The following is a 27,269-nucleotide window of genomic DNA, read 5'->3' on the forward strand; positions in this document are numbered from 1 at the left end:
AATGATTTAATAAAAAAACCTAATCAAGTCAAAGCCAAATTAGGATATTGATGAAATGGTATGGAAAGAATTCAAATGTAATGAATGATGAATGGAAGCAATTCAAATGAGAGAAGTGATGAATGGAAAGAATTCAAATGAGAAGATGAAATGATATGGAAAGAATTCAAATGAGAGACAATTAGGGAAAGGGTGAAAAATCATCCTTATCACGCCTAATACTCCCCCTCAAGTTGGAGAGTGAATGTCAAGAACTCCCAACTTGCCTCTATGACTGAGAAATAAATATTTTCCAAGGGCCTTGGTGAAAATGTCAGCAACTTGAGCAGCACTAGTGGTGGAGGTGGGTTAAATAAGACCATGTCAAATCTAATCACGAACCATATGACAATTAATCTCAATGTGCTTGGTGCACTCGTGAAAGACTGGGTTCACAACAATATGTAAAGCAGCTTGATTGTCACAAAATAAAGGTATTGGTCAAGGGACCATGACGCTAAGATCTTTTAGCAATGTAACTAACCACATGAGTTCACAAGTAGTGACAGCCATAGCACGATATTCAGCCTCGGTAGATTAGCAGGACACAGTAGCTTGTTTTTTAGATTTCAAAGATAAAGGGCTGGAACCAAGAAATACACAATATCCAGTGGTAGATCTTCGAGTCATAGGGCAACTTGCCCAATCTGAGTCACAATAAGTATGAAGAGATAACTCACTATCAGCAAATAAAATAATCCCTTGTCTTAGAGTGCCATGGAGGTAACGAAGTAAACGATTAGCAGCATCCATATGAGGTTTACGAGGCTCATGCATGAATTGACTAAGAACATTCACAGTGTGAACAATATCTGGATGAGTAACTGTGAGATAAATAAGTCTTCCCAATAACCGATGGTATGGTGTTAGATCAGGTAAGGGCTCACCATCAGAAGTAGTTAACTTGAAGTGTTGTTCATATGGAAATTGAGTCGGATTAGCACCTGTGAAACCAACATCAGTTAAGATGTCCAATGTGTATTTTCATTGGTTGATGAAAATACATTTCTTGGAACGTGCCACCTCAAGACCAAGGAAATATTTAAGCAATCCAAGATCTTTAATTCGGAAACGTTGTTGAATAAGCGATTTTAAGTTAGAAATCACAGTTGTGTCAGACCCAGCAATTAAAATGTCATCAACATAAACAAGTATAAAGGTAGATGAAGACTCTGTAAGTAGAGAAAATAGAGAATAATCTGCCTAAATAGAGAATAAATAAAAATGTTTGTATGGAATGATTTAATAGAGAAACCTAATCAAGTCAAAGCCAAATTAGGATATTGATGAAATGGAAGGAAGAGATGGTATGGAAAGAATTCAAATGAGAAGATAAAATGATATGGAAAGAATTCAAATGAGAGACAATTAGGGAAATGATGAAAAATCATCATTATCACGCCTAATAGTTTTAAAAAAAATTGAGGAATATAAATTATAGGTACCAAGAACACATTTATGAGAACCACCATGCAATTTATTATTACATTACCAAAAAAAAGGCCATGCAATTTATTGAAGATCATCCATTGAAGAATCAAAGCTCCAATTTTGGATATTTCTGCTACAGCACCAATTACATTTTACCATACAATACATTACTCAGAATAGATAAAACTCCCAAGTTTAATTATAACTTGTATTCATTGCTTCTCCAACCTGAATCATTTGCCATTTGAATGCACGGGTAGTTCCACGTTTGCTTTCTCTTCAGTTTCATCTCTCAATGCCAACTCATTCTCTCTGGTTATCTGATCAATCTCTTTCCCCTTCCCCCATAGAACAGCATAGAGACCCACAATTACCAGCAAAGATCCCAGAGCACTGGAACAACAAAAATGTGAGTTGAAGCATCTATCACAAGGAACTAAGAAGAAACAGGCAAGGAAAGACGAAAGACACAGTTACCTTCCAAGATATAATTTCTCACTGAGTAATGCCCAACCCATAATGGCAACAATGACAAGCAAGAGCGGGTTGAACATGGAAACATAGAGAGGGCCTCTCTTTTCTATACACCATGCCATGATGGAAGTAGCAATTCCAGATCCCACAACTCCCTGGAGTTATGGTAAACAAGGTCTGAGAATGAAACTGATAAATAGGAGAGAACAGTTCAACACACACAACAGTTTCAGGTTGTGTTAAAGCTTACACTGTATAAAGCTGCAACAAGTCTAACATGGGATTTTAAAGACCAACCAGAGATGCTATGCTCCATGCAAACTGCGATAACTCCACACTGAAAACTTCCCATCAGCGTCATTAACGCTGTGCTTGAATATGGAGCAGAGAATGTCTTGCTCATTTTAGCCTACAAATTATTTCCCCAGGAGAAATCATGGATTGTAGATTAATAGAAAGACAGACAGAGAAAGAGACATAAAAGGCAGAAGCAAATCAATTTCCACTGTGCTTTAATTTGAGTGATAGTTAAGAGGGAACTAAGAAGATAGTTGGACAATGATATCATCCTTACCTGAATTATAAACCATAATGACCAAGCAATGCAACTTCCAACTACAAGCAAGGGCCCCAAGAACAAGTTGGATCCACTGCTAGAATCACTGTGGTTCATCTTCTCAGCATATTTCCAATTGATGCTTGATTTCATCATATGGATAAGCTCCCCTTTGTAAAATGAGATTAACATAGCCCCACCAACACATAAAATTGTTCCAAATACCTTAGCTTGCCCTGCTCTCTTCTTGATCCCAACAGTCTCCAATCTTCAAAACCATGAAAGCCAACAAAAATTACACACAATGTTTAAGAGCATGGAATGTAGATCCAAATCAATCCCATCCAATACTAAATAGCTCAAGGATCTCGATTCTTAGATCAATGACTACACAATAACACAATTGAGAAATTTGACAAGACCTTAAAAACATGAGAGAAGTAGAAGGAATTAAAATTACCCAAAAGGGATGGCTATGATGAAGGTGATTGCTGGTATCAAATTGTTCAATGCGCATGTAATTGTTGGTGTAGAATATTGGAGTCCGAGAAAATAAAGACATTGGTTCAAGGTCACCCTGCACAAACACCCGCATACGAATTCATAAGCTGATAGTTTTGTTGTTGAGTGTGGTGTGTGCATTAGAGTTCAATTAAACACCAAGAAATGGAACTCACCCAAAAATGGAGCTTAGGAAAATCTGAAAAAGAACTTGTAAGGTGATCTTCCTTCTGGTTTTCCTATGCAAAGAACATGCAAAGGTTATATCAGTTTTCATGCATTAAAAATGAAATTTAACCACCATCAAGGATTCACATGGATGGTGTGGAGAGGATATCACAGTGAGTGAATTTGATTCTTTACTTTTCATTTCATATAAGTTTGACTTGACATGCAATATGTCATATGAAGAAAAAAAATGAAAAAAGAAAAAGAAAAAGGCATATCCAAAGCACAAGGCTCGTGCCACTGCAAACCCAGTTTGGAGAAAGGAGCCAAGGAGGGTCATAATTCATGCAGTCTTATCTCTACTTTCATCTTAAAGCTATTTTGAAACTCTGATCATCATTTAAAGACATGCAAGTTCACCAAGACTAATAAACATTGATTAACTATAATAAGTTCATCAGTTTTCCATAACCATCATGTAAGCATGCTCATTTGAAATTTTGTCACCCCTAAAAAGGATTGTGTTGGGAAGGCTCAAAGACATCTCTGAGGCCCCCCATTTTTCTTTTTTCAGAGAAACAGAGCCAAATGGAAAATGTTCCACCACACCATAAACTTCATGGGCTGGAAAAGCATACAAAGAATGATCATAATAACTCCATTTGATCTTTGTACTTCTGCAGTAACTAATAAAAACAGAGGAAATCTATAGGAATAAGCAGAAGTACAGATGGAAGTACCTTTCAAAGAAATAAGCAAATGGCAATATGATAGCAGCTGCAAAAACCTGTCGATAAGCAACAAGAACAAGAGGGTTCATGCCAGCATCCAACGCCAGCTTTGATGTCAAATTCATTCCTGCAAAGCCAAACTGAGCCACTATCATGCCCACACAAGGTAATGATATAAAGCTTCTTCCCATCTCCTCCTTTTTCTCTATATAGTGGTTCACTCACACAGAAGAGAAGCAATGCAGAAACAGGGAACCAAAGCATGCTGATTTATATAGCCAATGCATATACAGAGAAACTGCTGCTCATTACTACAGCCATTAGAGAGAGTGATGCGTGCAAGTAGAGCAAAAAGAGCGTGTATAGAGTTACAGAAAATTCCAATCTTTTCCATACTGCTTTATTTCACGTTTCCTATAAAACGTCAGATTTCTTGCTCATCTGGGCTTCTGCATGAATTCTCTTTCTCTCTCTCTCTCAGAAATTAGAAAGACGACAATAATAGATTTTCCCACCAACCCACACTGTTCATATTTTCTCTGCTTTATCCGAGAGTTTTTTCGTTACAGCTGAATTGAAGCTTTTAACTTTTTCTCTTTTTTTGTTAAAAAGAAAGCTGTAACCCACTCCACTGAAACAAGGAACTATCTTTATTAGTCACATGGTGAGCATGTTTCTTTCTAATTATGCCTCTGTATTTGAAACTAATTGATTCACTCTAGAGCCCAGAGCCCATAGCATTTAACCAATTCTGACCCATTCTCAAACGTTTCGTCTGCTTTACATTTAATACTTTTCACTACCTCATCATTCTCTCTGCAAGTAGATTGATAGCCCTTTCTGGAATTGTTGAGTTGCAGTGAAAAGTTTAGCAGAGTTAAGATCTGCAATTGGTCTGTGGGTCTCGATCGGTCCCCTCCCTGAGCTGCCCCTTTATCATCTACACTAGATTCGCATAAGAAATTGAGAACCTACACAGCTACACCCTTCTGTATATATTTGGGTGTCCTCATTTAGCATTATAAAGTTGATATGATTAGGATCAGCTGATATCATTTAAAGCTTCGGTGTGGAGACTGGAGAGACCTGCACGGAAGAATCACAGTTATTGCAACTAACCCACAAATAATTTTTGGAATCCTAAGATTAAAATTCTCAGAAGTGGATATCAATGTTTGGCATAAATTCTCAGAATTTGAATAGTTCTTGGGACTATTTAAATGGTATAATAAAACTGAAATTTAGAACTCGGAAATTTCTGTTAAATTATCTCGTCTTATTTCAAGAAGAAATTAATAAAGCAAGGTAAGAAGAATGAGTCCGGATCAGCGACCCCGACGGGCTTCCTGACCACAAAAATCAGTGGGGCCCACAGTGAAAAACACTTTTTGGAAAAAATTAAAAAAAAAAAACTTTTTTTCCACCAGAGGGACCCACTGGTTTTTGTGGTCAGGAAGCCATGGGGAGCACTCTGTGCTCTCCCGACAAGGAGATGATCCGGATTCAAGAACCAGTTATTCAAGGCACCTAAATCATGTTAAGGTTGTATGCTCTAGAACCAAGCCAAGTCAAACAGGATCAGACCTGAACTGACTCATTGCCAACCTGAGATTACACAAAGATCATGAAATGTCTTACCCATGCTGGAAACCAACATATTGTTTTCTCTGTAAATAGGATTGGTGTTGCAGTTGCTGTTTCTTGTTAGATATATTGGATGGACTAAGGATTGATTTGTGGTTAACTCATCCACATCCGATTACATGAATCACACGCCAAAGTTTCAGAACAGTAGCATGCCTCAGAGACATATAAAGGATTTCAGATACATAGAGATAGCAAAATAATTCATTCATCACGAGGGAGTGCATGGACATACATAGAGTAAATGATTGAATTAGAATCTTAAACATCTAGATCTTTTGAAATTTTGATCAGAACCAATGGATCATCTTTCTATTTGATACTTCCATTGTTTGATTCTAAAAAAAACTACTGACTAAGAGATGGCTGTCAGTTGCTGTGCTCCTTTCCGTTCCACGGATCATTCCAGCAGGAAAACATCGATCAGTGCCTCATGATGGGTCTTGATCTGCTGAACAGAAAACAAACGATCATTTATACGTACAAGTCATACAAGCCAACTAAGAAATCCTTCAGAACACTCTCTCAATATTAGATTTCATGGTTAAATTCTAGAGTTGTTCTCATGACCCTGTTTCCAGATAAAAACCATAAGAGATAAAACATTCAGGCAGAATTAGAGTAACAAAAGATTCAATAACTTATCCTTTTATTTTGGATTGTTTTTTGGGAAACTTTAACTCATGAATTATAAAAATCCTCTGTTAAACCTCTGGTTTCAGTTCAACATGACAAAGCTCTACCAAATAGATAACCATTGCGACCAAATGGTCATGCATTCAAGTCTGGAAACAGCATCTGCAAAGAAGGGGTAAGGCTGTATACATTATAACCAGCTTTCCCAGACCACAGTGGTGTGAGCCTCATGCACTGGGTATCAAAAGTGTCGGCTGCTGGTACCAAGCCCAAATGAAGGAGGAAGGTTAGTGTGTCAAGCCAGCAGCCAGCATCAAAAAGGACCCAGCCAGCCATTACTTTTCTTAACAAGTAGAATATCATAGGCTTATAGCTTGACTCTTTGTAGGCAAAGTGATAAAGATTCCAATTAAAGCCAAATACAAGTTTTCTACATAAAAAGTAATAGGACAAGAATACAGAAAGGGTTTTCAAATTTTCTTTTGTGCCGCTTTCAATGCATTAACATTTATCAAAAAACGAAGAAGTTGAGATTTAAGATATTTTCTGGTGTGGGTATTTCAAATTTAAAACGCAGAATAAATTACCTTTCATTGCCATAACTAATAGGATTTACAGTCGATCATCAGGAGTAGGCTAGATGATAGCATAATAAATCTGAAGTAACATGCTCACATCTCAATTATTTGTCATAGAAATAATCATTTCAGAATGCCCCCCAGTGATCCTCTCTGCCTCCTCCCCACATTGACCTGAATTTCACCTCACATTTTAGTGGCGAACTACTTTAAGCAAGGAGTACAATCTTCACCAGGAAGGAATATATATGAAAGTAACCACTAAAATGGGTAAGTTCTCACTGGGATGGAAGAAAACATGCCTGTGTGAACTCTTATTAATCTGAAATGGGCATTACTGCACACATGATGAAAAACACAGCTTTGATCCATTAATTCCAAACCATTTGAATACTAATAAGAATGACGTTCAGTAACAATGTCAATTTATATGGATGAATTATGACAAATGATAATTAGTTTCCAGCATCTACATCTGGCCATAATGATTGGTTAAACAACAAAATTGCCTGAGCGTGTATTCATGATTTCCCATAGGTTGTCTATAATCTGAATGTACAGAAGAGAAAGGTTAAAATAAGTTTTTGACCAGAGGATCTATCACAGATGAACAGGATGCACCTATTTGAGGGACTCACACACCTGGGGAGTCCTTCAAGGCCATGATATCATAAGGAAAATGTTCTTTTTTGAAGCAGCAATTCCTTCCTGTTTGTTAATTAGTTTCATTTTCATTTCTTTGCATATGTATGATTGCTGGAGTTGGGCATGCAGAACCTCAGAAAATTTGGTACTGAATCAATTGTCGCACAGTTCCCATCTGGTGCATCTTGAAGACTCGAACAAATCCATGGAAAACACAAGATGGCTTTGACTTGGTAACAAAAATATGGGAGGTTAGTGAACTAGGTTTTGGAAAAACTGAAATTGATGAATCAACTTCTCAAAATTGAAATTAACTCCCTTGTTAACTAACATTAATGATTCTTTATGGACTGGAGTTTTTAAGGCTACACAGCTTCCTAATGCTTGGCTATTTTAAGTTGCCAGGCAAAATGGTAGTTCTAATATTGTCTGCTGTCTTTCAATCTCTTTGTGTTCCAAAAAGAAAGTTCTTGCTAGGTGTTTTTGGTAATGGTGTATCCACCATTCAAGTAGCAATTGCTTACAACTGAGAACTTACCAGTATCTAGTACTACAAATGTTAGAATGGGGGAAAAAGGGAAGAAAATGCAAGCTCAAAGCATCAAGCTGGATGTAAAACAATGCTAACATACATTATCATAAGTATCATACAATTGTTGCCCGTCTACAACTGGAAAGTTCCACTATCTAGTAGTCAGACATAATTATTCATTATTACGAGTTACAGCAGTTACTCACAAAAAAAAGTTATATCCTTGCAAAATATCTTGCCATCTCCAATTTCTCCAGTTCTTGCCTCCTCAATTATCTTGTCAATCACTTCTTCAACCTAAGATGAAATCACATGAAGTTACAACATAAGATTAGATGGCAGAATAATTGATAGCAAGAGATTGACCAGATTTCACATGGCAACATACAAGTAGAAAATCCAAACTGTTTGTTTAATCATAATGAAGCCTGAAATATGACTAAAGGATGTCATCATACCTGATTTTTGCTAACCACAATTCCCACTTTTACTTCCTTAAGAAAATTGTCTTCAGAAAATTCAGAACCTACAGATTACAGTTGAGAACTAGATTAAAATAAAATATAGCATAGGCAACTAAAACAACACACCACAGACCCAGTGGTGCATTAATTGTAAATCTCGCTAAGTATCCTCAAAAAAAGAAAAAAGGGAGAAGGAGCCAGAAAAACCAATTATTGAGCTTAGGGAGGAATGTTGTTCTCCCCTCTTGAAGGGAGGCAAAAAGGAAAAATGGATAGATTCTTAAAGTCAACCAATAAGGGGGGTGAAGTTCCCCAACCGATTCCTTGAATAAAGTTTGAGAATAAAAACCGATTAAAATAGGGAACGTTTTTGAAGGCTCATTGTTTAAATCTTTTGGATGATTAGCCACTTGTTCAGTGCACCCTTTGATATTTGTACATTAGCCGTCAGCTATTAGTATTCTCCTCTTCATATTGCAACAGAGGTTACTAAGGTTTCAAATTTGAGATGATAAAACATGCCAGAAAAAGGACTTTCTTTTGCAGGTTCAAAGGGAATTTGACTGCTGAGGCAGCCAAAAAAATGAGGTATGTTTAAATTTGGACTGCCCATATAGAAGGAACAAGATCATCAATTCACAATAAAGATGAGATCTCACCAGCAATACCTTTCAGTTACCCTCCCTGAGCCCCAAATCCCCGAACATCAGAAACTGTAACACCATGTATACTCATCTTCAATATAGACTACAATTTTCAAAGAGGGAAAAAATAATAATTTAAGCATCTTTTTAAAACATAATAAAATCAGACAACCATTTAAAAGCTATATTTATCATATCCAGCAATATGTCTTTCTTCCCTTCTGCTTCATTTGTAATTATCAATAAACCAGTTCTCTGATAGGAGTTCATTTTGCTTACAGAGTTTTAGCTTGTGACTACATGGACAGTAGGGCAACCATGCTATATTCATGGATAAGAGTGACTGATTGATATTTAGGTTCCTTGTGCATAGGAACGGAGTGAAAATATCCAAGAGTGGTGTATAATCAACAACCCATTTCCCAACTTCACTTCCAACCAGATACTCCATCAATAACTTCTTCATCAAGGATTGAAGAAGTTCCTTCACTTTCACCAACCTACACTCCCTTGGCGCATGCTCAACATGGATAGGTCAGGGTGGAACCATGGAGAAAGAACCTCACCAATCCCACATGTCAATTTTCAGACAAAAGCAGACCTGGTGACTAGTCACAAGTGTGTAAAGTTTCAATGAAATACAAACATGTAATTTCATTGGGATGGACCCTAGTGGGATTTCAATATCTGTTCACTTAGAGGCACTACCACTAGTCTTTGCTGAAACTTTACCTATCAGATGGGTATAGGAACATCCATCATGTGGCCGCCACTCATTGCCACACGTTAAGGGTTACCAAACCTTGTGATGCAATTAAGATTGTCCATCTGTGTAAACTGTTTCTAAAAAGACTTTACTTTGGCCCAAGCTTGGGCTTGAAGGACCTTATGCTTCTTCTTTTGGGGCTTATTGATGCAAGGGGCGTAATATATAAACCCATAAAGTGGGGGTAGTATAAGTGCATGTGATTAGTAGTTAAATTGCATGTGTTTAGTAATTAAACTTGATAGCTAAAGAGAATTCTGTTTGATTCTATTTACCTTTTGAGCATATTAAAAGTGAATAGGAGTCACTTCAAACTAGAAATTTCAGGTGATCTATGATATATAATTACATATACATGTAATACATCCCCATCAATTAGGATGATTTGAGTAAACAATTAATACAAGTTTTCTTGAAAAGTTTTGGTGCTGTCAGGCACTGCACACCAGACTAACATCCCAATCCTGATTTCTTCTTCTTCTCAATAACATTAGTCTCACCTCTTTCTGTCCCTTCCATCAGTTTGATTTTCTTCCATTAAGAACGAAGTAGCAGCCCTTTCTGACCGTTAAAAAACCTTAGTTCCTCCAGCTTCTCCACAAGTAACCCAGAAAACTAATCCTAACTTGCTGCCAATATAAATTCAGCACCCTTTACACCAATGAAACTTAATCTTCATTCGTAGGCTCTCCTACATCAATGTAACCTAATGCCACCATTCAACCCTGTGTCCTACAAAACCCTAACCCTAATTTGACCTAGTCTAACTTAGCAGTTCATAGCAAAGCCAGGCTATTGACTTCTACTTGTGGTTAGATCCCTTCCAATCTAAAACTGAAATACCTAATATATTTAACAACCCAAAATATTATATCAGAAAACTTAATTCATGAATCCATAACTTGTACTACAGAATTTATTACTTCGCAATGATTTCCTCTCCCCTGCCTTAGATTGTGTGATATTTTCAGTCGAATTATGTTGTAGTCAGCTCTGATCGCATGCCTAACGAGTATTTTAAGCTCATGAGAATTTCAGGACATAATCGAAATGTCACGCATAGTTCCATGATCACACAACCAAGGATGCCTCTGTTCTTAGCTAGGAAAATTGAGGAATGCGCCATGGCCTGGTTTGTCCCAGATTCATCAGCAGGAAAAGAAGGGGAAAAAAAAACAGTTAATGGGCAAGAGAAGTCGTCCACTAGGACAACTCAAGTTTTTCATGCTTTGGCCAAAATAAAACAAAGAGACAACTTCATTTGCAGTAATAAGGAAACTTAATCCAAGTGTAAAAATATATAGGCATATATTGTCACCTCAGAGAAGCTTCAATCTTACAGAACTTTGCCAACATCAAATTATCATCAGGATTGCATGTGCCAATATCAAATTCCACAAAAAATGAAAGAAAAAAAAATCCATATGGGCAACTGTGAAAACTGACCAAATCTACCTGGGGAGAGAGGGATGAGTGCGCCCGATATCGCCATTACAACCATGCTTGATTGCTTGAAGTTTAAGGGTTGACACTTAATGTGGGCAGCAACGGAACAGGACTCTAGATCACATTCCAACCCACTAACCCAGCGCAAGATGTTTAAAGAGGATATGCTATGCTGATTTTGTAGAGTAAACTCCATTCTTGTGGATTAACTGGGCTTTCCACTGTTTATAATCTTGATCAATAAGTTCAGCAACCTTTGTAACATTTGAAAATTCTCTCAGCATTCTTTGTGTTGAATCTTATAATTCAACTGAGATTCTATCCATGTATCCTCCAAATATTTATCTGCTTTCCTGCCAGTGAACTAGATCAAATTAGCCTTCAATACATTCCTCCCCTGAAGAATCCTTCTCCAAGCCCATTAAGATTGACAACCAGTCAATGCTTCTCCATAAACCTATTCAAGTGTTGTAGACACTAAAGCCTAACTTGAAGCAATCTGTTTAAACTTGAAATTAGTATAGTTGATTTGAATATGTTTCACACAAGCATTTTTCAGCTAACAATTAGGCATTCCTAGTGTGAGGTGGTAGTTTCATATTATAATGTTCATCTAATTAAGAGTTATATACTAATTAACCAATTGAAGTTACAGCATGGATCATTAAGGGCCATACAAAATCAAGTACAATAAGGCAGTTGAGTAGCCAATAGATGATTGGCTAAGGAATTACGAGGGTCAGAGATTGACTCTTGTTGAGTATGGCTCATGCTTCACATTAGTACACGGGGTCCCGCACTACCGTAGAGGGTAATTATGAGGGGTATGAACACGGGGTTTCTTTAGAGTTTGGGCTTGGGCCTATGAATCGTTGTGGCTTAAGGTTTCTAAGCGCTTATACATATATTATTTTGTAATCGAACATTGAATATAGTGAAAGGATTTATAAGCACTTAAATATATTATTTTGTAATCGAATATTGAATATATTGAAAAATCTAACGCTAAACGTAGCCTCACATTGAGGCGAATCAGGGTAAAACCCGTGTCTCTTTCTTTCTTGTTTTCTATTCGATTGTGTGTAATTGATCGCTCTAATCCTAACAACTTTTCATATTCATACAAAGGTGTTCATAGAAAGGATTTATTCATTATCTTGGGGTCTTATAACACCAAATAACTTAATATTACATCTACTATTAATCAATACCTTCTTCCACCCATCTCTTCCTGTTAAGAGATCCAATTCATCATGGGTTGTTAGTGCGAGTGTGGATCATCTCTCTATCAAGGGAGATATTTGACCAAAAGATGTTAGAATACACGTTGATTCATATACTTTTAAGAGAAAATAACAATATAACAAACATTTTTATACACCACCTTACATTAAATGCCGTAAAATTGCTTTACATACAATATGAAAATGATATATTCAGAAAAAAGAAAAAATAAAACGATAGAAAGTCTAAATCTCCCCAATTTTGTGGATCTAATGTAGTGGAGAGGGATTTTGTTGGATACTGCGTAATTAATGCACAACACCTGCATTGAATGGTTGAGATTTCGATCTCGACCGTCCATTTGTCAAAAAATGAATTTTCACACTTTTGTAAAATGGACAGTCGAGATCCACATCACAATGAAGTCGAGCTTGGTGGAGGGATCTGATTTTTAAAAACATATAATTATTATTATTATATATTTAGATAAATTTGTTGACATACGCTTTTATTTTGTTGCATAATTGCTGAATAGGTTCACATACAGAGGGACCAATAGAAAAAATATTATGTTTCTTCTAAATAAATGTTTATTATGATATTATTTAGTGATTTTTACATGCGGGTCCCTTTAGTGTAATATATTATGTATGGGTCCCAACTAGCTAACATCGTTAGCTTCAAGTTATTTAATACAATGTGTTAGACTAAAATACCTTTTAATTATTCACATTATATATATTTTTAAACTATACATCAATTAAAATTTTGTTTGGATATATTAATTAATTAACATTTTCTGGTCATTAAATGTTAATTAATATGTAATTTTAAAAAGTATATATTATGAATAGTCAATGGCATTTTAGTCATAACACATTATATTAAATAAGTTGAGGGTATTTAGTACTTCCATGTTTGAAAATTTGAATACACTTAACTGCGACTAACAGTGTTAATCTGATTGGGATCCACACATAATATATTGCACTAAAATGATCCACATGTAAAAGTTTATATTATTTATTCACGTCAGGGATTTATTACACAAAAAAAAAAAAAGTATATATATATTAAATAAAAAAGGGGCAGCCTGGAGACGGGTATCCTGATCCACGGATCCTCCCGACACTACCCGGCCGAAACTCGCTATTTTTGCGGTAGAAATGTAGAATTATTAGAAATTGAAAATTGAAAATTGAAAAAACGCAATGGCAATCCAGATGTTTCTAGACTTAACCAGGGGTAATCTCGATATTCATCCCTCGTTGGTAAAGTACAAAACTTCTTGCGACCACGAGGATCGAGGTTCTTCTAAATAGGAATCTCTTCCCCCCTCTCGATCCCTAACTCGTTCCCCCAACCCAACTCACCTCCAACTCCAAGTTCTACTTTTTCAAGGTTTCAACTTTTGTTCAATCCCCCATAAGGGTTAGGGTTCGCTGTGGCGTTTCTGCTTCAACAATGGCGCACCGAAACGTCACTGATACTTTTAGATCATCAATTTTTTTGTCCTGAGAGGCCTCTTTCTTGTTGACGCATGGATTGACTTAGGGTTTCTTCGTGGTATTGTTCTCCTTCCCTACCTTCCTTCTTCATTAATTTAACTGCTATTTTTTTTTTAAAATACTACTATTCTAGATTTTTCCAGTCAAAACTGACTCGTTGCTTATTCTTTATAGTCTCGATTGCGGTTTACATCTCATCTGAAATTTGGAATTTTAGGGTTCCTTGAGATTCGAGTTACTCTCTTTAAGAACCAGAACGAGTGATTGATGGTATTAGTTTCCCGTCTATTTATCCATGGCAGTCGATTAATGTTTTTTTTTGTTTTTTTGCTTTCCTTCCCCTGCCTGCTTGATTGATGTCTGAGTGTTTTTAAGTTTTTGAATCGTATTTGATTTTTCGAGCCGATTACGGATTCTGTCAGGGTGTTTTGGAGCTTATCGATTTTGTTTACATCTCTGATGAATTGATTCGTTCCTCTTCCGATCTCGTGAGACCTTTTCATGTTAAACTAGATCACGAACTAGGGTGTAGGATGTGTTTTTTCAGAATCTAATTTGAGTTTTGATGGTTGGATGTGCTTTTCGTAGATTTGTAACATTGAACTGTTCTTCTCTATCTATATGTGCAGTTTTTAGGGTTCACCCATCCGAAACGAAGTTTAAATTCAATTAATCTAAGTTATCTGTGAATATAGAATTGCGGAAAAACCCTTTCTTCCTTCATTTTTTCACTTTACGCATGTTTTATACGTTCATCTGTTTGAGGATGCTCAAATGTCTGTGTTTTAACCTCTTTACAATCCTTCGTACACATTTTTCTATGTTTTAGGGTAAAAAAATTGGCCCATGCGTTGTTTTCATGCTTGTTAATGAATGACAGTTTTATTGGATAGTTATTTAATCGTCCTTTTTGTTTCTGCACTCTAAACAGACTCTCTTTTGTTTTATTTTTTGCTCTACTGCTCTATTAGGTATTGACTTCTCTCTCCCCCAACCCCCTTTCTCTATATCTTTCTGGTGGCGGAGATATCTTTGGTAAATTGTCCCCTGTAATTGCATTTTTTGCCTTTTTTGGTGGGGGGTGGGGGGTGAGGGTCCGGGTTGGCAAACTCATGGTCATTTCACTTGGGTTTTATTTAGATGAAAATCAGGATATTGGAAATTCTTTTACCCATTCAGTGAGAATAGCATTGTTTATTGGATTTTATAATTTGTGTTGGTAGTTCAATGTTCTTGCATTTAATTATTTAGGTTATTAAGTTATTTTTATGAATTGATTACAAAACTTGATTTCTTGTGCTTTTTACAGGGGTGGCAGTCACAGTATGGAATATATTGGTTCTGAGCATGGAATTAAAGAGAACCATCTGGTAATTTCATTGTGAAGAAAAGGTCCTAGACAAAGATATCTATGTCTGATTGGACATAATTTGCTCTGTTTGACCATTTATACTGGATTTTGGGTTTTCTTTGTTGGTTCTTTAGATTAAAGGTGCCAAGGAAATCCCACTATTCGCACCTCAGTCTTGTGAGGAAATTGAAATTATGGAAAACGAAGGAGCCCCAGAGTTCATTGTTGACCAGGGCCAGGGCATATACTATACTACTGCCAACAATTATTATGGGTATTACTGTACAGGTATAAATAGAATTTGCCTGTCTATTTTGTGAGTATGGTAATTTATGAAGCTGCAATACTTAATCTTGTTGTTTTGTTTTGCATGTTTTTAGGATTTGAATCACCTAGCGAATGGGATGAGGGCCATAGGTTTTTTGGTTTAGATGGTCTGGACCCCAATTACGCTGTAAGATAAATATTCTGTTACCTTTCGTGTATGGTTGCTAATTTCTGACGATAACACCCCATAACAGATCACTAATTTTTGGTTGCATCTTTTCTTCTTTTGCAGGGTTTGCAAACAGAAAATTTGCCTTATGTATATTATACACCTAGCTATGGATATGCACAGTCTCCATATAATCCATATAATCCTTACATACCTGGTGCTATTGTTGGAATGGATAGCCCAGTTGTAGGAATGCAACAGTATTTTACTGGACCTAGTTCACAGCCTAATGTCTCTTCACCTCCTTATTTTCCTCTTGTTGTTCAATCTAGACCAGAAATTGTCCCAAATGGTTCACAAGATCCATCCGTGTTTAGTACTGGTGTGTCGAAGCTCAATAAAGCTGATACGCTAGTTTCAAAACATAACCCTCCATCAGCATCTGCAGAAATATTCCCACCCACTGCAAGGCCTCCCTTGGGAAATTTTAAATCTGAGCTTGCTGATACGTCTTTGAACCAGTCTCGCTCTTTATTTAAAGTATCAGAAGAATCTATAGTTAATGGAGCACCGAACAAGCAGCTTGGTGGTTCACATTTAGCTGCCCTACATGGCACTCAGGTATAATACTTTTGTAGTTTTCAGTTAACAACATTGAAAGAAATTAAAGTAAGTCACTATGCTTATGTATTGAAATTTCCTTGCAACAATTGATGCTGTCAATTTTCTGAGGACCCTATAAGAATTTTAATTGATAAGTTGTCAGCATTCTGGCAATTGATGATTAATATGTAGATTTGGTGGAACTTTCTAGCACTTCTATTATTTTTTTGGCTTAGGATTACATCCTTTGTTGGAAGTCGGAGCAGCATATGCCTTTGCAGCCATATCATGTGCATGGCAAAAGGAGCACCCGCTCCACTATCTATCTGTTGAATGAGTTTAGCCATCCAAATGTAGAGTTCTTTCTAGCTTAAGGGATTAGGTGGTCTCTCTGTTAACTTGCAACAATCATCGAATTGCTATGGAGCAGGACATCCAAATGTGCTTTTCTGTCTTTGACTTCTTATCGAGATCTGAAGCTCTAATTGTTAGGATCTTTTAGTTTGTAGTGGAGTGGAAAGCAGGACATCTATTTGATACACCTGCTGTAAGAAAGAGGGAGAAATTGCAGATTGATAAACAGTAGTCTAATCTTGAGTCTGCATATTATTATTTTAAAAAATACATGTATCAGAGAGTAAGTATGTTTCATAATTATTGTGTCTCAGGGTAGAAATGTTCCTGGTTCAATTCAAGCTGCTGACCACTTCTCAGTGGAAAGAGTCTCATCCCTTCGCAATTCGTTGAAGGTTGCCCTACCTGGTACCAATGGTTACTCTGACTATGGACTTAATCAGCGTGGATGGCTTCCTGTGGATAAGCTTAGGCCAAGGCCGCACTATGGTGGAGTTCTTAGTAATGGAAATGGAAGTTCAGATGTGTTGGGTGAGCAGAACCGGGGCCCTAGAACAAGCAGATCAAGAAATCAGTGGGCATCATCCTTCTCTGTTAATGCCTACACAACAAAGGCTGGTGATATCGACGCCGCAGGAAAAATTATTATCCATCCTGAGCAGTTCAACAAAGACGATTTCTCTCTCAAGTATACGGATGCCAAATTTTTTGTAATCAAATCCTACAGCGAGGATGATGTGCACAAGAGCATCAAATACAATGTTTGGTCAAGTACTCCCAATGGCAACAAGAGGCTGGATAGTGCATATGAGGATGCACAACGAATAGCTGCAGGGAAACCAAGAGGGTGTCCTGTCTTCCTGTTCTTTTCTGTGAGTCACTTTCTTCTGTTCTGAAATATTGGAGATGAGGAGGTCTGATTTCATAGTTTTGCCCTTCTGTTGCCATATCTGGATTGGTCATATAATCCTTAAATCCACAGAATTGTGATGAGAAATCAGCTATTTTTTGTGGAAGTATCAAAGCAGTTTTAGTTTAGACATTTCTGTGTTGGCCTTGGCTGATGGCTGTTTGGTTTCTTTCAGGTAAATGCAAGTGGGCAGTTCTGCGGTATTGCAGAGATGATTGGTCCTGTTGACTTCCACAAGGACATGGATTTCTGGCAGCAGGATAAGTGGAGTGGTAGCTTCCCTGTTAAATGGCACATAATAAAAGATGTACCAAACTCTAATTTTCGGCACATTATATTAGAGAACAATGAGAACAAGCCAGTGACTAACAGCAGAGACACCCAGGAGGTAACTTCACATTCTTGCTTCTAATACTTGCATGGCTGGGATAATAGATTGCTGTATTGTGAAAAGAACAAAACTAACCAATCAATTACTTAATCTGGTAGCAAATTTCTACCGATAAGTAGCTAAAACAGAAGTTAAAAAGATGTTGAGTTTGTAGGAATCATTGATAAACTGATAGGAACATGTATCATATTTGCCTAGTATCCTTTCCTGGGTCTTAGCATTATGTTTATGTTTCTTGATTGAATGAGACCTGTTACTACCTTTAGGGCTGATTCCTTGACCTTCAATATAGCGTTTGTTAGTGGTTTACATCACTAGTGGAATCCGTGAGGTTGTTGATATGGTCTCTTACTTTCCTTTCAAGGATTATTTATAGGGGTATTAGTCTTAATTCTTCTGTTCTATGTTTGCCATGTCCCCAACTATTTTATTTTGTTTTTGCATCATTGAGTTGTATGAAATTCTTGTTTGGAGATCCGTCTACAAATAATTTTCACGAGAATATGGTTGACCCAGATTTATCTTTTTGTCCTCTCAGATAAAATATAAACAAGGGTTGGAGATGCTAACCATATTTAAGAATTACACCTTGAAGACATCCATGCTTGATGACTTTATGTTCTATGAGGAGCGGCAGAAGATCATGCACGAAGAGAAAGGCAGATTCTCGAGTAAAACATATGAGAGTTCTTTCTTAACTCCAACGTCTGTTCTTCCGGAGAAACCAAATGGTTTGGTAGCTGTACCCATGAAAGCGGAAGAGAAAGTTGCAGAATGTAATGATCTGGAGAGCTTAGTGGGGACTAGCGAGCGAGAACCTTGTGTTGCCATTAGCTCCTCAGATAGTACGAAAGATGATGCTGACCCCAAAGTGGGGCATAATGCTAATGATGTCACGACTGTCCTGAAGATTGGTTCTCTCACCATTAACTCTAAACAAGCTGAAGATAAACCTCAGACTGAAACAACTGAGACGAAAGTTGAGCCAGAACCCAATCACTTTCTCACAGTTGGTTCAATGCCCGTCAATGTTTCAGGGTCTATGCAGCAGCAGGGGGTTTTGATGGTAGGGACGATCCCGGTGAATCCTAAAGTGCCAAAGGCTGATAAAGAGTGTGTTCTTGGTTCAGACGGTAACCGGAGCCAAAAGGGTTAAGAGTTATCCATGTCAGTCTGCTTTCAAAAATAGGTATAGCCTGTAACGTTCTATAATTTCTGGTTTTTAGTTGTAGGCTGCAAGAATTTACTTTTTAGATTGCATTGCATGTCTTTCACAAAGTGTATCGGCTGTTGATGAATCTGCCGAAGAGCATTCCATTGTCATTTCTTGGAAGGTTCTGGTTCCTTTTTTGGGTTTTTTTTTTTCTTCTTTTTTGGGGTTTGGTTTTAACATGTTGGGAGATGGGAGTTCTAGGTTTTGGGCACCTGGTGTTGGTTCCATATTTATTTGTGGTCCACACTGATTGTAACTTTGAATGATGGGTTTTTCTTTTTGGGGTTTTTGGGGTAGCAACTTTGAATGGTGATGGTTGGTTCGTCAATACATTGAATATACAAAGAATTTGGATGATCATTTATTATTCTATGGTCTCCATCTCCTTTTTCTCTTTCTTGTTTGTATGGTTATTTGTCAATTCTCAGTTCATTTACTCAAATTTATTGGCGTCGTTGATTATGGTATTAGGACTCAGTGTCCCATGAGTTTTGTCTGAGAAGTAGCCGGACCCTAAAAAGCTTCTGTCCTGCGCATGGACGGTCCAGCGAAGCCATCGCGCCGGTTAGATGGCAAAATTTGGGTCAAGATAGAATTTCGACCGTTCGTTGCTTTCAATAGATCTTGATCGAAATGTTGGCATCAAACGGTTGAGATGGCCTCGCTAGGGAAGATCAGAGAATGGAAATTTTTTTTTTTTTTAGGGTGATATTATCAGTTTTTTATTTTATTTTATTTTGGTAAGAAGGAAAAAAATTCATGAACTTGAGAGGAAATATAAACACACATCAAATAAAAGAAATAAATACAAAAGATAAATATATGAAAATACAAGGTTTGGTTGACCAAATGTCATACATACTATAGACAACTATAACAACAATTAAACACTAGGAATACAACATACATATCCTCTATCACAAACGATCAAAGAGGCGGCACCCCTAGGAATACGACATACATATCCTCTATCACAAACGATCAAAGAGGCGGCACCCCACAAAGGCGGACAGAGACATGCCGCAAGCACGGAAATACACGTCACAAGTGCGAAAACGACATCCACAACGGCAAAGACACCGATGGCAACCAGAAATATGGACTCTTACAACAATAAAGCTTCCAGATCTACGGGAGGCACTTCCAGTCCGACGTAAAACTTTTAGAAATGGGGAATGCCCGATTAGATCTCGCGTCTATCTGGTTTTTTTCTTCTTCTTTTTTGACAATCAGAAACTTCCACTGGTTGGGGGAAAAGAGAAAACAAAGAGAGACAGAGAAAAGGGAAACAGAAAATTGTTTTTCTTTTTTTCCTAACCAAAAACCTCACGGGTTAGGGAAGGACAGAAAACAAGAGAAGGAGAGAGAGAGAGAGAGAGAGAGAGAGGAGAGGATCAGTGAACAATTTTTTCTTTTTTAACTAATAACCCCTAATTCTGGTCTTTCCTCCTTTTAAGTGGGAAAAATTATTGGTAATCCAAAATCTAGTGTTATCACGAATTTTGATAGTTGAATGGCAAATTACCTTCTCATATTTGATTCTTAGGTGGGTAACATATGTGCTAATGCTGTCATCCCTTGCCTTAAATTTCTCTCTTTCTCTGGAGGGATTGTAATGAATGTCTTGCAACTATCTACAACTTACTTTTCAAGAAGATTGGGGTAGATGCATTATGTGGAGAATGCGTTGTGGAAGAGGAAACAACTTCCCATGTATTACTATATTGTCCGTTTGCGAAGAGTGTATGGTTCGGTTCTCTTCTTTCTTGGAGAATCTTGAATGACAAATGTAGATCTCTTTAAGAATGGATATCTATATGGAAGGAATTCAGCAAGTTAGGCAAGAAAAATGCAGAAATTATGAAAATTCTTAGTTCCTTTGTAGTGTGGTGGTTATCAAAAGCTAGAAATGACTAGATCATGGGAGAAAAGAATTGGAAACCTCAAGAAGTAGTTGAGAAGACTGTCTATACCATGCAAGAGTTTTGGGACAATAAAAAGTTAAGCCAAACCAACCTCTTCAAAGGGGTTTTGTGAAAGTAAATACAGATGCATCATAGGTTGCAAAAACAAAGAAGGGTGATGCGGGTATTATTATTAGAGATGCCGAATGTAAACTTTTGGATGCTTCATTGTTCTTGAAAACTATAATTCTGCTGAAAAAGGATAAATTCTTGCTTTCAGAGCAAAACTATTGGAGGCGCTTGCATTCGGATACGAGTAAATTCTAATTGAGTCAGACTGTAAACAGATAATCAGGTATCTTGAAGATGAGATTTATGGAAGTGGAGCCTTTGATCCAAGATATTCATTATTTGATGGATAACTTCATACATTATATCCTTACTTTATTTCTAAGAGTTTTAATGTAATTACAGATCTATTAGCTCGAAAGAATGTCTTCCTTTGTGTGGTTGGTGGAACTATATTCCCCCACCTCTTGCCCGCTTTAAATAAGATTGTTGTTTACTAAAAAAAAAAAAAAAACAAAATCTCCTGTGAAAATTTTCCATATTTTGGTTCTTGATCTTCCTTTATTCTGCAACACTTCCTCTCGTCTAGTTTCTTTATTTTTGCTTCTTCATGGCTGTCTCCACTATGATTCCTACCACAAACAGCAGGGACCAATAACTCTCCAAGCGAAATCAGAAACTGAGAAAGCAAAAACAACAAGCCTCTTCATGGAATCAAATCAAAAGCTTGGACACTTGCAAACGAATCGAAGATTCACAAGTTCATGACCAGTCGAAGAACGGAATCAGAAGTGGGTTCAGGAAACTGGGTTCTACTTGTAGCCCTATATGATGTAGTTCACACTTCACAGCAATACGAGTGGTTCACAGGTCTGATAACTCGCCAGAAAACAGCTCACTCTGGGTCAAGAAACAGGTTACAGGTCTTCTTAACTGGAAAATGGTGGCCGGTTCAACCAGGTCCAACCACACCAGAGGAATCCAATTAAGGAAGCTTTCTGGGTGTTATGAATGCCACACCATCATTGATCCTAGCAGGTTTTTAATTAATTGCTCTCTTAATTATTCTTCTCCATTGAATGGGAGAAGTGTTCCCTAAGATCGAAAGTCTTGAGCTTCATCAAGCTGTGAAGCATGCCAGTAATTATGAATTATAATCCCATCCCTTAATCTTGCTTTGCCAAAATTAATTGATTTTTTTTTTTGAATTGTAGTTACTAAGTTAGGACCAGAAGATTTAAGAAGAAATATAGTAGAGACCGTCGTTTTTTGTGGGAGTTGTGGTGGTTCGAAGATGGGTAAAGGAAGAATCTCTAGATCAGATCCGAGGTTGTAACTTGTAAGGTAATCAAAATCAGAGCGAATCGAACACGTGGCAGGCTCTACCATTTGAATCCCTTTGCAACGGAAAGAAAATAGCCAAATAGGTAAAAATAAAAGAGGCAGAACGTGAAGACCTCAAGCAGAGCAGAACATTGGCTCAGAATCCCAGAACGCACTAGAAGCAGAGATTCATTTCCGATCTATGTTCCTCTCTCTCTCTATTATTTTTTAAAAAAGTAAAATTTTTGCAAAATAGTTTTGTTTGTTGTAAATTTATTACAAAACGGACGAAATCAAAGTTTTCCAGCTCGACTTAATGAACGGAACAGTAAAGAGTAGTACTATGCAACAACAACCATCGAAGAAGAAATAAAGGAGGAAGAGAAGGAGGAGGAGAACAAGAAATTAAATCAAAGATCAGAGAGAAAGAGAGATATGAAAGGAAATTTTCTGGATTGTGTTTTACGATTGGGAATTGTGATGTGGTGGATTGTTATCTGGAATAGCGTTCCAATGAGGTGTAGTGAAGAGTGCAACAGAAAGGCGGTGGTGATTTTCAACTTTGGAGATTCGAATTCAGACACAGGAGGTCTCGCAGCTGGACTTGGCTATAACATCTCCCTCCCTTATGGTCGCACTTTCTTCAGCCGTTCCACCGGCCGCTTGTCTGATGGTCGTTTAGTTCTCGATTTCCTCTGTAAGTGCTTTTCTTTCATTTCTCATTACAAAACTTACAATTCTGGAATCACAGACAACGGTTAGATCCCAAACTTTGAAATTATGGACAATGAAATCATGACTGTAGTAGCTACTATCGAATGAATCATGGATTTGTCTTCACTTGTTGTGTTAGATTAGCTCTTGTTCTCTATTTGCTTTTACTGATGCTTCTAGTTCTCTCTGTTCTTTGCTTTCCCTTCCCTTCATGGTTGCTAACAGGAACCTATGGTTTCTTACCCTTACCCCCCTCCCAAAAATAAAATAAAAAAATAAAAAAAACAAATTTTTTTTGTCAATTTCCAAGAAGAACCAACCCAAATCGGATTTTTTGTTGGTTTGGTTCAGCTTCTTGTTCTTCCTTCCCATTCTAGAACGGTTTATTTTTTTTTCTTTTCTTTTTTAAATTGGGCAACGCAGTAAACAAAAAAACCAAAAAACAAAAAAACAAAAAAACAAAAAAACAAAAAAACAAAAAAACATAAAAACAAAAGGAGGTTTAGTAAAAAAAAGAAAAAAAGCCAGCAGCAGCAATGGATGTGTCGGTTGGTTTTTTTTTTTTTTGGTCAAGTGTCGGTTGGTTTCACAGCTATATAACAGTCTTTGGGTCCCAATGCTGCTGATTCCCTAAATTAATAATAATAGAAGATCATCACACCGACACTGGTTTTTTTTTTTTTTTGGGGGTAGAATACACCGGCACTGGTTACATACATGATAGGTGGAGCCTGACCTGAATACGTGACTTGTCTGTGCAATTAAGATGATGGTGTCTGATCCAGGCAATTTCATTCCAGTTCTTCTTTATCTTGAGCTTTCAATTCACTGAGCAATCTTTGTAGCTCTAAAACTAATCGAATTTGATTTATTTCCATGTAAAACCTTCTGAATGGATGACAGTGGTTTTGGGCTGTTCCCAACTTCAGGGCTCCCAAGGGAAAGAAGAAAAAAAAACACACACACACCAGTTCCAAGCTCATTAACATCTGTCTCTCACTTCCCCAAGAATCTTATACACCCAAGTCACATAGAATTATATTATCATACATCATAAGATAAAGTCATGTCTTACATATAACAGCTTGTAACAGAATCAATTGTAACAAAAAACAGAGGATAAAACTCTAACTAAAACTAAATGGTCATCCTGACTGTTAACCATTAATACTAGTAACAGGACATGCAGAATTTTAGGGCCACTCTCAACAAGTGGTTTCTTCTTCATTTTTTCTGGGCCTGAATTCACCACTCTTCAGTCTGTTCTCGGTTCCTTTATTGTCAGGACTGGTTTTATGTGCTCTGAATAATTTCAGTTGGGAAGCTTTATTTTAAATTAGTACATTCCCTATGTGCTAAGATGTGCATGGCTGCTGCATGTTGTATAATAAATATCTATACTTTTGCTCCTCGATTCAATAAGAAACCATTATATATGCTTCTTTGGCAGGCCAGAGTTTGAATATAAGTCTCTTGAGTCCATACATGGATTCTTTGGGGTCAGATTTTACAAATGGAGCAAATTTTGCGGTTGTTGGTTCTTCTACCCTACCAAAATCTGTTCCTTTTGCCTTAGATGTTCAAGTTAAGCAGTTCCTTCATTTCAAGGCTCGGTCGCTTGAAATTGCCTCTCTGCATCAAGGTATATATGAATTTTCATTTGTAGTCTACATTACTTATTTCTGCACCTACCCAATGAAACTCATTAATGTAGATGAAGAGGTTATGATAATCATGTTCGTGGGTTCACCTTAAATAGTTTTCATATCCTGCCCACTAGGTTATTCGGGGCCTTTGATTGATAATAACGGTTTCCTCAGTGCACTCTACATGATCGACATTGGACAAAATGACCTCTCGGATTCATTCGCTAAAAATTTATCCTATGAACAAGTCATCCAAAGGATCCCATCCATCCTTGAACAAATCAAATCTGCTGTTAAGGTGGGCTTTGGTTCTGTTTAGCTAAGATTTCTTTATTGAGCTTCACATTCTTGTTCAACTCTTTATCTGTGGAAATTGGTGTAGACTATTTATGAACAAGGTGGGAAGAATTTCTGGATCCACAATACTGGGCCTTTGGGTTGCATCCCCCAAAAGCTATCATTAGTTCCCAAAACTACGGAAGATGTTGACAGATATGGATGCATACGCTCATACAACGAGGCTGCATTGGAGTTTAATAGAGGTCTGCATGCTCATTGTGAAGAGATGAGATCTGAAATGTCAAATACCACCTTTGTCTATGTAGATATGTATGGGATCAAGTATGATATCATTGCCAACTCAACCAAATACGGTAAAGTTTTGTGTTTCAATTCAGAAACCCATAGTTTGTTTAAATAACAGAATTTTTTTCTGTTTCCCTCCTCAATCCATATGTTTGTTCTTCTGCAGGTTTTGAGAATCCATTGATGGCATGTTGTGGCTTTGGTGGCCCTCCTTATAACTATGATATTCGCTTAACATGTGGACAGAGTGGATCTCGCGTTTGTAAAGAGGGAACACACTTTATAAGTTGGGATGGAATTCATTACACTGAAGAAGCCAATGCCATGATCGCATCCAAGATACTATCCGCAGCTTATTCGACACCACACCTCAAATTCGACTTCTTTTGCCGGGCGTGACAATCCTTAACGAGATCTCTAGTATACATGATCATATCAAGTCTATAACTGATCTTCTTTCCCAAGTAAACAATTTTGTTTCAACTTATAAACATCATTCTTCAGCTTCCTGAGCCAAGTGTTTTCAGGATCATAGCTCCTGGGAAGAAAGATGAAAGCATTATCGTAATTTATGGTTGTAGCATAGAAAAGGTAGCAACAGCTGAGGAGAAAGACTAGAAACCAATGTGCCATTGCCAGTTAACTTTATATTTTACCATTTTGGTCTTGACTATATTTAAGGCAGAAAGGATGCAAGCCCAGATTGGTATTGCTGTTCCTCATACTCTTGAGCACAATTGTAATGTTCACTTGGTTTGGTTTCAAATGAGAGTCTTAATTCAGTCATGGCTCTTATTTTTTTACACGTTCACAGTGGTCAAGAATTGCTCAAAGAGAGGACGCAAACAACAGTGTTCTGTAGTTTTAGATCAAGGAAATTGAGGTATCAGATTCTAATGCATTTCCTTGTGCATGCAATGTGAAATTTGATTAGAGGCTTATAGAGGGAGGAAAAACCAAAACTTGATGTGAAAAAAATGGACCAACAGTTCTTGTATCTTATTGAGCATGAGTTAGTGAATGCTCAGTTTTTTTCAGGCTTGAGTAGCAAGGCTAGCAACGGCTATTGAAGATTCATCACCATGTAGGAAGAAATCTTGTCCTCAAGGGATGTAGGGAATAGCTGAGCTGCATCAGTTCTGAAACAGCTGGAACTTCCATGTGACAGCATAGGAAAGATCTTAATTATTTTACAAGGTATGCTTTCAATGGAACACCAAAGCGAAAGCCTCTTTACTGCGAGACATTGAATGTATTTTCGGTAGAACAGTTAAACTCTGCCTCAATGAACCTGATGAGGTTAACTGCATATTAAATTCTTTAGTAACCCTTCACTGCAGTTGCTGAGTGTGACTTGATAGAAAAACTTAGATCACTCACTGCTTCCAGAAAAAACATGTTTGAGCTATCTGCTTCATTTGGTTATGGATGTATTCTACTGTTGCTAGGGCTCTTATCCTTGCTCAATTTTGTTAATGTGATGCAGGTTTCTTGGTTTTCTAGTGAAGAGTATGGTTAATGAACCAATAAATTGAGATATAGAACTCTGCTTTACAGTCTAACAAAGTATTTGTGGTGACTACAAACAATAGAACCAATCGTACCATCATGAACCTGTTTTGACACATTTTTTCACAAAGAAGATTGAGTGTGGGCTGAAGCATTCCACCAGCCATTATTAAGAGATCATATCCACCTCCTATGGTGCACCAAGATACAACTACTCAATTGTTGCGTTCAACCATTGAGGTATCAGAAACTCTTAAGTAGTGCTCAATAAATC

General features: G+C 37.2%; 3 protein-coding genes across 4 annotated transcripts; 2 read left to right on the plus strand and 1 right to left on the minus strand.

Moving 5' to 3' along the window:
* Positions 1-1,447: 1,447 nt before the first annotated feature.
* On the minus strand, positions 1,448-4,273 carry UMAMIT25 (nodulin MtN21 /EamA-like transporter family protein). The gene is made up of 7 exons (XM_089166361.1): positions 3,910-4,273; positions 3,178-3,240; positions 2,961-3,077; positions 2,519-2,768; positions 2,195-2,353; positions 1,948-2,099; positions 1,448-1,863 (listed from the first exon to the last, which is right to left on the minus strand). The coding sequence occupies exons 1-7, from the start codon at positions 4,089-4,091 to the stop codon at positions 1,704-1,706; spliced, it is 1,083 nt and encodes a 360-aa protein (XP_089022487.1). The 5' UTR covers positions 4,092-4,273; the 3' UTR covers positions 1,448-1,703.
* A 9,532-nt stretch (positions 4,274-13,805) lies between these two features.
* On the plus strand, positions 13,806-19,690 carry LOC149008579 (YTH domain-containing protein ECT4-like). 2 transcript variants are annotated; one of them, XM_089165014.1, is made up of 9 exons: positions 13,806-14,045; positions 14,162-14,257; positions 15,297-15,357; positions 15,473-15,626; positions 15,719-15,792; positions 15,898-16,395; positions 17,046-17,603; positions 17,817-18,029; positions 18,571-19,690. In XM_089165014.1, the coding sequence occupies exons 3-9, from the start codon at positions 15,313-15,315 to the stop codon at positions 19,186-19,188; spliced, it is 2,160 nt and encodes a 719-aa protein (XP_089021140.1). In that variant the 5' UTR covers positions 13,806-14,045; positions 14,162-14,257; positions 15,297-15,312; the 3' UTR covers positions 19,189-19,690. The 2 variants fall into 2 exon arrangements, with proteins under 2 accessions (XP_089021140.1, XP_089021139.1); XM_089165013.1 differs by lacking the exon at positions 14,162-14,257.
* A 2,162-nt stretch (positions 19,691-21,852) lies between these two features.
* LOC149008580 (GDSL-like Lipase/Acylhydrolase superfamily protein) lies at positions 21,853-27,135 on the plus strand. The gene is made up of 5 exons (XM_089165015.1): positions 21,853-23,238; positions 24,706-24,897; positions 25,036-25,199; positions 25,284-25,554; positions 25,653-27,135. The coding sequence occupies exons 1-5, from the start codon at positions 22,977-22,979 to the stop codon at positions 25,883-25,885; spliced, it is 1,122 nt and encodes a 373-aa protein (XP_089021141.1). The 5' UTR covers positions 21,853-22,976; the 3' UTR covers positions 25,886-27,135.
* The last annotated feature ends 134 nt before the right edge of the window (positions 27,136-27,269 follow it).

This window comes from Hakea prostrata, chromosome 8, assembly GCF_041222555.1.
Source record: "Hakea prostrata isolate BN-2017 chromosome 8, UWA_Hpros_2, whole genome shotgun sequence".
NCBI classification, from domain to species: domain Eukaryota; kingdom Viridiplantae; phylum Streptophyta; class Magnoliopsida; order Proteales; family Proteaceae; genus Hakea; species Hakea prostrata.